Source organism: Microtus oregoni, unplaced genomic scaffold (assembly GCF_018167655.1).
Source record: "Microtus oregoni isolate MIOR12 unplaced genomic scaffold, Mior012 000026F_ref0000081, whole genome shotgun sequence".
Lineage (NCBI taxonomy): Eukaryota > Metazoa > Chordata > Mammalia > Rodentia > Cricetidae > Microtus > Microtus oregoni.
Window position 1 is genome coordinate 23,874,898 of NW_024543085.1, and position 13,499 is coordinate 23,888,396.

At 42.2% G+C, this 13,499-nt stretch overlaps 1 protein-coding gene across 1 annotated transcript in view; it reads left to right on the forward strand.

Annotated features, from left to right (window-relative positions):
• Positions 1 to 13,499, forward strand: part of Snd1 (staphylococcal nuclease and tudor domain containing 1) — a 403,901-nt gene that overhangs the window by 36,974 nt on the left and 353,428 nt on the right. Inside the window, exons 3-8 of the mRNA XM_041675559.1 lie at positions 3,435 to 3,555; positions 7,433 to 7,511; positions 9,593 to 9,753; positions 10,110 to 10,201; positions 10,805 to 10,963; positions 12,165 to 12,271. Coding sequence (XP_041531493.1) covers positions 3,435 to 3,555; positions 7,433 to 7,511; positions 9,593 to 9,753; positions 10,110 to 10,201; positions 10,805 to 10,963; positions 12,165 to 12,271 — 719 coding nt within the window. The remainder of the gene's footprint in view (positions 1 to 3,434; positions 3,556 to 7,432; positions 7,512 to 9,592; positions 9,754 to 10,109; positions 10,202 to 10,804; positions 10,964 to 12,164; positions 12,272 to 13,499) is intronic.

Here is a 13,499-nt window from a genome sequence, read left to right on the forward strand (position 1 = left end):
CCATTGACGTGGAGAACGTTGTCTAGTTTTTCCACAAGAAAGAAGATTCAAGAAGAATCAAGGACATCGTTATTCATTTGCTTTTTATGTATCACTGCCCTGAGTATCATTCATAATTATTTTTTTCCTTCCCACCTGGTATCTTCCCTCAGTGACACTCAGCTTTCTTATAAGTCCTGTGGAAATGAAAGCTGTACGTCCCCAGCCTTCACTGCCCTGTGCCAGGCTAATCCCCAGCGTTGCCTAGATACTCCAAGCAGCCTAGACACTGCATTGATGGGCACTATGCTGGTTATATATTTATTTCCCGCAGATTAATTGAGTGCCTGCTGTGTGTGATCTCTCTGCTGGTTCAGGGGAAATTCTGAAATGGATTTTCTACTTTGACTGTAGCTTTTGAGGATTGAGATGGTAGGGAGAGGTGGTAGAGGTGGTACAATGGAATGGGTAAGAGGAGAGACAGAGGCCCGAGAATTGGGTCATGTACCAAATTATCTAGCTTCACAGCTGACATGATTCTGGTTTGATCTGGTCTCGGTAGTTTTAGGAGTCTGACCAAAGAGAAGATTGGAATTAAAACATTCTATTATTTCATGACTTCAGACATCATGACTTTGTTTGAGTCTTAGCATGGAATGCAGGCTGTCCGCTTCCCTGCTTTTGGGGACCCTAAAGAGAAGTGGTAGTTCAAGTTTCATCTATTAAGGGTATTTGTTTCTTACATGAAACTCTGGAATATCCTATGGACAGACCATGGCTTTCTTTCCTGGTTAGCTGTTGTGACATTTGAGCAATGCTTGGAGCATTTCTCTGTATTGGCCTCTTCCAGTTTTGGCAGGCAGTATTGGGACAGACCATCTCCCTGGCTATCCTGTGTGGGTCGACACTGGCCTCAGTTTCATAAAGATTGCCTCCCAGAGTGTTCCCTTGCTCTTGTAAGGGACAAGGTCAAACTCTGTGTATTTTCTGTTGTTGCTAATAGCTTATTCAGTAGCAAATTCCCAGTTTTGGATAGAACAAAGCTTCAAGAAGGCCTGGCTTTGAAAAACATTCTAGACACTGGTGACTTTCCCCCTCTATAGGATCAGGCATATTTCATTTCGAGGCCTCCAGTGTGGTTTTCTTTTATTGCCTGACCAGCTAGTGACAGATGAGCTGTAAAACATGAGGGACTAAGAATGGATGCTATTTGAGCAATCCGTAAAAGCTTTTAGAGAGCTTCTTTGTGGTGCATAGAAACTGGAGGATTTCTCACAGAGTCTGGAGATGTATTTATTTCTTTGTGAACTGACACTTGGTGAGTGTTGTTACCTGTGATAAATATGCTTCCCTTTGGAGCACTTGCTGAGCTCTCTCGGGTATTAAAGTACTATGTTTCTGAGGTTTGAATATTAATGCGTTGTGAAGACAGCCAGATTTTGAACATTTTTAGAGGAAGTAGTAAAAATATAGGAAGCTCAGTACTGTTGATTTAGAAATGTTTTCTGTGATGCAATTTTATAATTGGAATCATATATTATCAGACCTCACTTTGACATTCAAGGTCTTCATTTTTAGGGAGTAAGGTGATTGTAAAAATGAGACATAGTGGTTTGTGAACTCTGCATTGCTGTCGAGTGCTTCGTCTCTCTGCTTGTTGGTGCTTTGAGAAGAGACTAGCAATATAGATGAGTGTGAGGTTGGTTTGGACCTCTTACCTAAGCTGAGTTCTTCCTATGGCCACTCACCATTGGAGTTAAATAACAGCATTTTTTTGATGACTTGCATCTTCCATTGGCTTCTAGTTTTCAGGAAATTATAGATAGGAGTTTTCAAACTTTGTCAAAGTTTATTGAATGACCTCATGAAATAAGCTGCCTGGACAGAAAGGGTTATTTCAGGCCACTTAATTTTCTGAACTGCATTTTATTATGTGTATGCTGAACTGTGACTTGAAGAGATGACAAGGGCAGTGAATGAGATTGAATCGTAAAGAGAGACGCTTCCTTTTATGCTTGCTGGCATTCTTAGTATGTTGATTGCTGTTTGCTGCTTAAGCCCTTTCCTCCCCCTTTCTGTTTTAAAGGAACTTGGGACTCTGAGCTGGGTCCTGGCTATCCTCTGATAGGCTTGCTTAAGAGGAGAACTTTTTTTTTTTTTTCTGCCAGGCATGTCTAACTTTCTGTCACTGTGACACAGTGCATTGTGACACAGTGCCATCTACAAAGTAAATGCTTAAACACTTGAGAAAAACAATTGCACACACATGTAAAAAATACAATAGTCTCTTAAATTTACTATTTTATGTTGGGTAGCATTTATAGCCATTATCAGCTACCTATGGGCTGTGAACTGTGGGCTGTGGATTATGTGTTAGACATACCTGGATTATCCTAGAAGTGATGAGGTAGACAAGACCATCTCTTTGTCTCTGTTCACATGGAAACTTTGTTCCCCATTATGGGGGTATGTGTTCCCCTTGCTTGTGTCTGTCCTGAATAAGTGAGAGGAAATAATCATAATGCCATTTATAAGTTGCTCCTTATCAAGAGCTTCACTGGTGTCTTCCCAAGATTCTAGGATCTTTAAGTTTATTACTTACAGTGTGTGTACATGTGTATGTGTGCATGCACATACCTGTTAAAAACAAGATGCATGTGGAGGCCAGAGGACAGCTTTCAGGTGCCTCCTTTGCAGCATGGGATCTGGGGATTGAACTTAGGCTGTTGTGTTTGTGCAACAAGAGCTTTTACCTGCTGAGCCATTTCGGTGTCCAGATCCCGGGTTTTTGACTGGAGTAGAAGTAGGAGAGGAAACAAACACTTTTGGAACTGCTCTCTCGACTTTGTTGCTGTCCTTGAAACGGTAGTAGAAGTGGCATAAATAAGGCTCCTACCTGAGCAGAGATTTACCCCCCAATAGTAACAGCACTAAATAAAAGCTTGTCCCCGTTCCAGCTCTGCCTTGATCTGGCATTAAGGCAAGTGCTTCGGGAACTGGAGGGAGACAAGCAGATGACAGTGGTAGTTGTGATTTATGATGTTCCACCTCTAGGTGGTTCCTGGAGGGGCTTCCCATTTCAGGGAGTGGGATGATCTACAGAAAGCAGTCAGAGCACTGGCAGGCACGTGGTAAGTGCTATAAAAATGTTGCCAAATATCGTGTAGAAGTAAGCTGTAACTGAGCAGAGAGTGGCGGAGGAAAGTGCTGGTGTCTGGAAAACTGAGGCCTGCTTTAGGGCCTGTGCTAGTCATCCAGCTGCTGCTAGAGCCTCTTTAGGAGATCCTAAGTGTGCAGTCAGTTGTATGTGTTTTTTCTTCATGTCCTTGGCCCAGCACAGGGCCAGACTGAGGTTAAGTGTCTAAAAATTTTTAGTGAAGACATGAAGTTGATTTGCTACTAGTTGGGATCTGGAGTAGGCAGTTTTCCCCTGACACTTCTGTTTTGTATTTCAGCCTTGGGCATTTCCAGCTCGAGAATTTCTTCGCAAGAAGCTGATTGGGAAGGAAGTCTGTTTTACAATAGAAAACAAGACTCCCCAGGGGCGAGAGTATGGAATGATCTACCTTGGAAAAGGTGAGCAGCAAGAAGAGTGGACTCATTTCCCTTAGAGCCTAAGTCCTTCCAAGGATCAGTTTTAATTTGGCAGAAGGCCAGAATGGGCCCCTGTAGTAGGAGGCCTCTTGTTCGTTCCCCGCTGCCCAGACCACGAAACAATCACTCAGAAACTATATTATTTGCAATACTGTTTGGTCAATAGCTTAAGCATATTGCTAGCTAGCTGTGAAATCTAGAATTATCCCATTTCTACTAATCTGTGACTGTGGCTTACTGGGTAAAGTTCCGGCACGTCTGTCCCTGTTGGCTGCATGGCATCTCACTGACTCTGCCTTCTTTCTCTGAGCATTCACTTTAGTTTTCCCTGCTTAGCTCTATTCGGCCCTATCACAAGCCCCAAACAGCTTCTTTATTAACCAGTATTATTCACAGCATACAGAGGACAATCCCATACCAGGCCTCTGTTGGACATTAACTCTAGAAGATGCTGTGGGTTGTATGGGAATTGCTTCTGGACACGGACACATAAGAACAGGGCACCTGTCCAGCAACCCTGATCCTTGCTCACTCCTGCGCTTTCTTGGCTTGGTGTGGTTTACTATAGCATTCTTCTTCCCATAGAAGGCACTCAGCAGCACTGTGCTTTGGGATCAGAGTGATAATTGAATTCCTATAGATTTCCTATTCTGTATTCTTTTATCTTGTGGCATTTGTTCTTTCTGGGGACTCTTTAGCAAAAGAAGATCTGTTTGGGGCCAGTTGTTACTTTAAAAATCTGCTTATGGTTTGAAATAAAATAGAATGAAAATAGGGTTTGGTATCGGATAGTTGGGGTTAGAATTCTGACTTTTCCATTCTGTATCCCTTTACCCTTTACCTCTCTCTAAGGCCTAATTTCTTCACTTGTAAGCTCTTGAGAGTTTAAAGATATGGGAAACAACTAGTTTTGACATGGTCTACATCATCATTAATTTAGTGTGCACGCACAACTGCTCATATGCACATATAAGCATATTTTTAGCTAGGCTAAATGATTCACGAGATATTAGATGTTGTGGCCTTCTTTGGATTGGATAAAGGAAACGTGAAAGTGGGGAATAGTCTTTTGAGTGGGCAATGGGACAATGAAAGACTTAGTTATTAAACTGTCATTTGCTTAATAAGAAGTCTTTTGTTAAATTATCTGAATTAGAAGTCTTTCTAATATCATAGCAACTTAGATTATCTGTTTGACTTAGTAGCTGGTGCCTGACTCTAGGCCAGCATTAGAAGGCAAGCCTAATGACATCCCATTAAGACTGAGTTGAGTTGCAGAAATTTTAGAAAAGTGAATTGAGAATGACACTGAAGCCATCTTGTCCAGTTCTTTTGAATTTTATTTTTAATGGAGGGTTGGGGAGTAGAACTTGTGATTAGCCTAGAACTTACATAGAAGAATGATTAGTATTAACTTTTTAGGGCTGGGACTTGTGATGTAGACCAGGCTGCCCTGGAACTCAGAGTGCCTCTGCCTTCTGAGTGCTGCCGTTTAAAGTGTATGCACCAAGGCTTAGTCCTCTGACTTTTGCAGATGTCTATCTATTTGTGCCTCCCTCTTATTTATAATTTGATAGATAACATCTAAGGATGAGATCCTTGGCTTATAGATACATATAGCCTGAATAATAAAAACCCAGAGTCAGATACAAGTTCAAGCTGAAGGTCAGAAAACCAAAGCAGCCTGCCAGCAGTTCTCACCTCTTCCTCAGACTGAAATGGGTGATCCTGCTTCCACGAATCCTCAGACTGAGGCTGAGAGTGAGACTGGTTTCCTCCCGTCTTACGTTTCTTTCCAGTCCTGGGATTAGTGGTGGGTGTCCACCACCACCTCCACCACCTGGCCTCTATGGTTAACTAGTATGGCTGCTGGGATTAAAGGTGTCTGCCACCACTGCCTGGCCTGTATGGATGACTAGTGTGGCTGCTTTGCACTCTGATCTTCAGGCACACTTTGTTAGATTATAAACAAAATGTCACTATAATTATGTTTACCTTTCTTCCCTTTTTATCACATTTTGTTGCATCCTTTGAAGGTTCAGTATAAGGGATTGTATTTTCCTCTTTTTAGGTTCAGAAATATTCTGTGCTAATTTAGTTTTCTTGAAAAAACAGTTCAAGGAAAGGAAGGTTTGCTTTGATTGGACAGTGTAAAGATACAGCCCATCATTGCTGGGGAGACATGGCAGCAGGACCGTGAGGTGGCTGGCCACATCTCATCTGTGGTCAGAGGCAGTGAATGCTGGTACCTAGCTCACTTTCTTCTTTTCCCTTTTTATTTGGGTAGTGAGCCCACCTGTTGGCACCACCTACATTTTGGGAATGTTTTCCCTCCTCACTTGGCCCCTGGAAACAACTGAAGTTGTGTCCTGATGATTCTGAATCTTCTTAAGTTGCCGCCCACTGAGAACTCACTTTCTGAAAGCGTCAGAGTTACGTAGTGTTCTGTGACAAGAGCATTTCTAAGAGCTTCGGGATGTGTTTGGTAGTGGGCTTATGGTCTCTCACTTGGTTTGTGTCTGGACTTTATTCTTTTCTATGTTCTGACTCTTTGGCCTCTTGGTACACAACTTTTCCCTCATTGGTACATCTTTTAGCTCGACTCTCCACCCTGGAATTCTTGTGTTTTGAGGAAACTATTGTAATATTTATTAGTATTAGTGAAATCTGTGTTTAGATTCAACAGTAACCTCAGGACAAAGGGCCAGTTCTTAGCTGCAGAACCTTGAGTCTTTTGTATATATAAACATTGTCCTCAACATTCTCTGGTAGGAAAAGACCTATGCAATTTGACTTTGTAGAGATGTTCAACTTCTAGATGAGGCATTAGAGGTGTGTGCATTTGTGTGTATTTATGCACATGTACTTACTAGTGCTTGAGGAAGTCAGTGTGTAGTATACCAGGTCGCTATAACTCTTGCAGACATCCATTCTGTGCTGATACTGCCTGTCAGCTAGGCTGCTGTGCTACAGTTTTTCTGGGAGCTTGCTCTTTGCCATAGTAAGGATTTTTACGCAGTGATTCCTGCAAAGGTGTCTTCCTTTATCATTTTAGCTGACAAAGATTTAAGAGACATACCAAGACTAAAAGCTTTTTCAGTAGTGTGGAAATGCAGTTAATGTTTCAGGTGGAACCTTATGCTTAGGTGGAGCCTTAATCAGGTTGAGTTCTATGTTTACCATCATTTTCTTTCCTGTCCTGATGGCTGCTCTGTGAAAGAGAAAACCAGACATTTTCTTCTTAGTATTTCTCTGAGAACAAGAGTCAGTCTTAAGCTTTGTGGCTTGTCTTGGAGACTATGACATGGAGAGGAGTGGACTTTCTGGTATAAGTGTGATAGATGGCACTATTGAGTTTATCTGCCTCTTTCTAATTCCTGCCCCGGCACTGTGTTTGTGATTTGTACGTGTTACTTAATTCTCATAGGAACCCAGTGGGGCAAGTGCAGTCTCCGACTGAGAGCGGACTACATGGCTGCCGAGGTCTTTTCCAAGCTATTACAAAGCTGGATTTGTGTTCAGGAGCAGGTTTTGTCTTCTTTGTGTTTCTCCCTGTTTTCCTGAGCTGCCTGCCTGCCGTGTGTGAATTTCCTATGGCTCCCAGGATTGTTTTTGGCCTAGAAATACCCTAGGAAATTAGAAACAAAGTCCTACAAAGAAACATGTCCTAGAAAGAAGATGGTTTGGAAGTTTTCTGTGAAGCCCAGTGCCGCTTTTCTGCTGGCTCTGTTCCCCACAGTACCTCCCTCCCTAAAGAGTGAAAACAGCCCATCCTGTGTACTGTTGCTAGCAGAGGTAGGTTTGGCTCTTGTGCTTAATTCCTTCCTCAGATACTAATGTGGTTCATTTTCTTCCTCAGATACTAATGGGGAAAACATTGCAGAGTCACTTGTTGCAGAAGGCTTGGCCACCCGGAGAGAAGGCATGAGAGCCAATAAGTAAGTATGCAGTACTCATGACATTCTTTCTTGAGCACCAAGGAGTTGGTAGTCACTGCAAACTGTTTTACTTCATTTCATCTCATTCCTGTTCTTTCCAAGACAGACAACCCCAGGTGCTTTAATCTCTTCTGGGATCTTCTTGCTCCTAGATTGTTTTTGAGCCAGGAGTTCACTAAGTGTTTACTTAGTGGTACTAACCTCCTTTAAAAACATGCCTGGAGACTAGGCAGGGTTTAAGTTTTTTTTTTTTTTTAATTCATGAATTAGTGGGTCTTAGGCTATAGATATGCAATTCCAGACTATTTACCCAGCCGCCCGCCCAAATATTGAATGAACCTCAACTGTGTATCAGGGTTCTATGCACTAACAATATAGCAGTGAATAGAGTTAGGCTGTGCTAGCATTCTAATGGGGATATTGACAAAAGAGATGTGATGTCTCCTTTGGTGTAAGGAACCCTGCAGGGGGGAAAAAGATTCTGCCTTGAAGGTTAGTAAAAACTCTTTTCTGACCCTGTGGTCTTGAATCTGTGGATACGTCACTAATAGATAAAAACATATTTGTCTAGTCAAAGCCAGTGTTAACTTGTTAGAATCTGTGTGTGTGTGTTTATATGGAAGGCTTATGGTACATAAATCTTGTTCACTAGTATTCTCAGTAGGGTGGGTTGCAGCTGGCTTTAATTAACACTTTAGTCCCTGAAAAGTGATATGCTACATCAGTAATTTAGAGCCTATAAACATGCTATTTAAACCATTAAGTCCTTGCTATGTTATATGACTGCAGTAGCCAAAGAAAAGACTTTGAATAAATATTTGCATCAGGTGTACCCTTATGGGAATGAGCCAAAGGCACAGTTATACTGTTTGCCACCTTTCTGTCCTTTGAGACTTAGGGCCAGGTCAATCACCATGTACCTGCAGTCTTTCCTGATTGGAAGGAGACTTGTTGAACTCTGAAATTGTTGTGTGTGCCTGTGGGAATTGGATGAATTAAGACATTTGTTTTTAGGTGATGTTTTTGGAAGCATGCCACAGTTCTCACTTAAGAACAATTACTGGCATGATTACTGTTGCCATGTGGGTTTTTTTTTGGGGAATTCAGTTTGCAACTGGAATGAATAAAGAAAAACCCCTTAACAGTTTTGTGCTGCTGCCTCTGGAGCACTAACCCCGCCAGACTGAATGTCGTCTCTTCACAGTGTTTATACTTGTGCCTACTTCTGCAACCCCCATAATGCAATAAATTCTGCTTACTGTGAATTTTGATATCTCTGAATCTTCTGGATATATTTTTGGTGAAGAGAAGGAAGAGGTACCAGAAACTTCTTTGGAACTATTAGGTCATGTTTGCTTAGATAGAAATTCCTAGAGACCAGGAGAGGAAATCCAATGTGTGCATGGCTGTGGATGGTCCTCCAGGTGTTTGGAATCCTGCAAAGAAAGACCTTGTAGTTCCTTGCTTCCTACATTTAGCTCAGAAGTGTCAGTAAACAGTCATTTCTGCACTTTATACCTCCCACCTTAAGAAGTATTTTATATTTTCCTTTTGGGCAGTACTACTTTTGGTTTCCTGCCTGATGAAGGAGGAGACTTATTTTCAAACTCTCATTGTCTAGCTGGCCTTGTGGATGTCTAAGTAATTTTGAGCTAACATTATCTTTGGTAGCAGTACACTCTGCAGATGGCCCCAGCCTTAATTTGTAGATAGAGAAAGTGTTAAGGGTGGTTCTTAGTCACCTCCTGCACCAGAACCTGCTGAGCTGGGCCTAGCTTCTGGGATGCTTAAATGAATTTGTACCCCCTGGAGTGGCTCCCCTTGGAGCCATTAACTTGTTCTTTTCTACTCACTGGCAGAAGGACTACGTGTTCCTTAGATCCTCTCATTAAATGCTCTTAGAATCTCATCTCTCCTTTGAAGGAACAAATTTGGAAATTGTGCTTATGGTGATTTTTCTGGTTAAATAAATGCCTTGGTCTCTTTTAAGGGACAAGATGCCATAGAAACCAACTGGCAAAGAGCCCATAGCTTTGTTTGTGAACTCAGTAACCACAGCTTGTTTATCTTTCATATCCCAGCCCAGAGCAGAATCGGCTTTCAGAATGTGAGGAACAAGCAAAAGCGTCGAAGAAAGGGATGTGGAGTGAGGGGAATGGTTCACATACCATCCGGGACCTCAAGTACACCATTGAGAACCCAAGGCATTTTGTGGACTCACACCACCAGAAGCCTGTCAATGGTGAGGATGGCAGGGGAAGGCAGACAAACTCAGGGTGATTTCTTTCTGTTTGTGCTCTTTGATTTTTGGGGTTTAAAAGATCTAGTGAGTCTTTCTTTAGCTTGCTTAGTACCCAAAGGGAATCCTTAAGAGTTAGAGAACACCGTGGCACTTTGGAAGGGGCTTTGAGTTGGTTCACAAAGCTTACTAGTTATGTATGGCAGAGACTAGCCTTGTACTGTTGCTGATCATAAGCTGTTAGTATTTTGCACATTCTCTATTTTCTGTTCTCAAGACTACTTAAAACTAACCCTGAAACTTGTATAACCCTGGAACAATGTTCTCTAATGATCAAAGATGTCTGTTCTGTCATTCAGCTATCATCGAGCATGTTCGAGATGGCAGTGTGGTTCGGGCCCTGCTCCTCCCAGATCACTACCTTGTCACCGTCATGTTGTCAGGGATTAAGGTTAGAGCACATACTGGGCTGCACAGTGGGCTTGGGGTTTGTGGGAGTGTCTGTCTAGTAATAGGTAGATTTCTCTGCTTGGAGACTTGGGACCAACTTTTCTTCCTATTATGAGCCAGAGTACTTCCTAGTTATTTTGTAACTTAGGTTTTGAAGCTTAGGTGTAAGCTTCTTAGATAATTCTATTAGATTTCACATAATTAAGGCCTGTTAGTATGGGACATTGTTGGAGATGTGAGGCCAGGAGCAAAGGGGAGGAGGCATTGTGTGGCTCTGAAACTTGTTAGATAGGAATTGAATTCATGTACAATACCCGTATGTATTTTTGAAATATTTAGGGATCGAAAGCAGGGTACTGCCTTGATCCTTTCTTGGTAAGGGGACATTTTCAAAGGAAATTAAAATGCTTCCTCACATGGTATGTTTTCTTTGCCTTTGACAAGAAGCTTGATTGGTCTGGTGCTTTAAAGATGGTCAGAAGAGCAGTTTTGAGAACTCCCTGAGCATTGGCTGTGGTCCTCATGCCCCTGGGAAAGCCTGGTGGGGGTGCAGGGCATCTGGCTTACTTAAACTGCGTTCCTCATCACCCTTACTTTCATTTAGTGCCCAACTTTTCGTCGAGAAGCAGATGGTAGTGAAACACCAGAGCCTTTTGCTGCAGAAGCCAAGTTTTTCACGGAGTCAAGACTGCTTCAGAGAGATGTTCAGATTATTCTGGAGAGCTGTCACAATCAGAACATTCTGGGTACCATCCTTCATCCAGTGAGTGTGCCCTTCTGCTTGGGTTTGGTGGGTCCGCCATGTGTTCAGTTTGCTGTTCTTTCTGTGCAACATGATCTGAAGTTTTGGCCGAATTTTTACTTTTAATTAATACTTTTAGTATTATTATCATCTAATGACTTGAGCCTTTTCTGTGCAGATACTAGTTGTCATGCAGGATTCCTCTGAAATGTTCCTGACTTCATAAAGGGAAGTCTGAAAGTTGCCAGTGGAAGACTAGGGTTATCAACATCCTCTAGAGGTGGGGAAGGAGGGTTGGGAAGGTTCATGTAGGTGTAGAAGTCAGCTAGCCTGGAGTATTGACACATTAGTCAGAAAGGAGACTGATATGTGGAACAATTATTTCCCATATTCTAATCTTTATCTAGTTACCTCCTAACTCCGATTTGAGTGGGAACTATTATTATTATTATTTTTTTAAATAATGTGGTTGTAGTTGTGATTTTTAGGTGTTTGACCCTCTTGTGCATTTTGGTAAATGTGATAAATGTTATTCTTGCACAAGAAGTGACCTTGCTTTGTGGAAACAAAGTGGGTTTTCACTATTGTAATGGAGATATAATACACACCTAATTTACTGTTAACTTTTCCAGCTAGATGATTCCCATGAGGGCAGCTGTAGAAGGCTGGGAGGCTTGGTTTTCAGGGTGCCAAGGTCATGTCTGTTTCTTCTGGAGTGCTGACTCTCTGGCCATGCCCTGCCAGATGGTTCTGTGTCACAGTAGAATATGAATTGTTATTCACCAGGAAAAATGGGGCTTGTGCTTTTCCCGCAGTCTGTTCTTTAGCTTTCTGCTTCTGCAAAGGGGAGAAAGTGCTGACTCTTAGGGGCAGAGAAGAATAAGGAGTAATCTCTTCCACAGATTAACGTCCTCCTCTGCCCCCAAGAAGAGCTATTGAGATGTCAATTCCATTCAGTGCCGCTAACATTTATTCTGCTCCTGTTAAATAGACATGCAGTGCTGGGTGTTGGGATGTGGGGCAAGGCTGCTGGAAGGAGTCTTGGTGTCCCGTGTCTTGGGTGTAATTTTTTTTTTTTAGTTAGAGAAACTCCTTTTTGTTATTTTAGAAAACTTGAAGTACCAGCTCGACAGTGGCTGTGTTCGCTGTCGGAAACAGAAGTGATCTCTTGGGGCAATGATGTGTGATTTGTGTCTGTTCTCTCTTGTACCTTGTTTCTTAGAATGGTAACATCACTGAGCTCCTTCTGAAGGAAGGCTTTGCACGCTGTGTGGATTGGTCAATTGCAGTTTACACCCGGGGTGCAGAGAAGCTGAGGGCAGCTGAGAGGTAAGGCCTGCCAGGCACCTTGCTAAGTATTCAGGGCAAGAGTCTGGCCGTATTCTCTCACCCAGCTGTGGCACTGTCTATTTCGGTAAAGGAGTTGGGAAATTCCAAGACAAGAAGGGCTATCATATGGAGTGACTCAGGCATTAAACTTTAGGTCCAGGTTAGCTTAATGCTGGGTAGTAAGGCCTCAGGGTATGTATGTGAGTTTGCACATGCTACAGTGTATAGAACTCAGAGGACAACTTGAGTGGGTTCTTTACACCACATGGGATGGATTGAGCTCAGACAATTCGGCTTGGTGGCAAGCACTTTTACCTACTGAGCCACCTTGCCAGCCACTTTACTTGATTTACTTTTTTTTTTTTTTAATTGAGACAGGTTTTTTTTCTGTGTAACAGCTCTGACTGTCCTGAAACTCAATTTATAGACCATGCCAGCCTCAAACTTACAGAGCTCCTCCTACCTCTGCTTCCCAAGTTTGGGGATTACAGGTGTGGGCCACCTCTACCTGACTCTTATTAAATGCTTTTAAGTCAGTTTTCTCCAAGGTCCCCTTTTTGTTTTAGGTGTTTGAAATGAAACAAATTTGAGACTCATTTCAGCTGCTCCCAAACAGGCAAGCAAGATTAGAGCTATGATGGAGAGGTTCGAGCCTGTGGGTCCTAATTGAGACCAGGACATACAAGCTGATTGCTCAGTGTGTTTGAAAGTGGTTTTAATTAATAAGTGCCAATGATGACTTTCCACAAGACATGAGATTCTGAAGACCGGTAGCTTGTTTAGCTATCACGGCCACGTCTAGCTAGATGTTTAGCTGAACTCACATTTGGTGGGGTAGATGGAAGAAAATAGAGCAGGTACCAAGTGTTACTGATTGGGAACAGTACCATGCAAAGCTGAACATCCAGTTCCAGGACAGTGTGGACAGAAGTGACACTGGCGTGAAAGCAGAAACTTGAGTGCTATGACAGCGGGCCAGCCTCAAGTTTCACGGCACGGAGCCGTAGCTCAGAATCTTAAAATTACAATGGTTTTGTTAATTAGCTTTTTTACCAGTTCGGATACACAGCTAAAGGAAAAAAAGAAAAAAAGAATAATAATAATAATAATAAAAAAGAACTACTCTAGTATTTGTAAGACCTTTTCTGAGGATTTTTATATCCTCCTGTGCCTATAAGCAGAGACATTGCAAGTTTTTCTGAAAACATATGTTAATCTGGGTCATTTG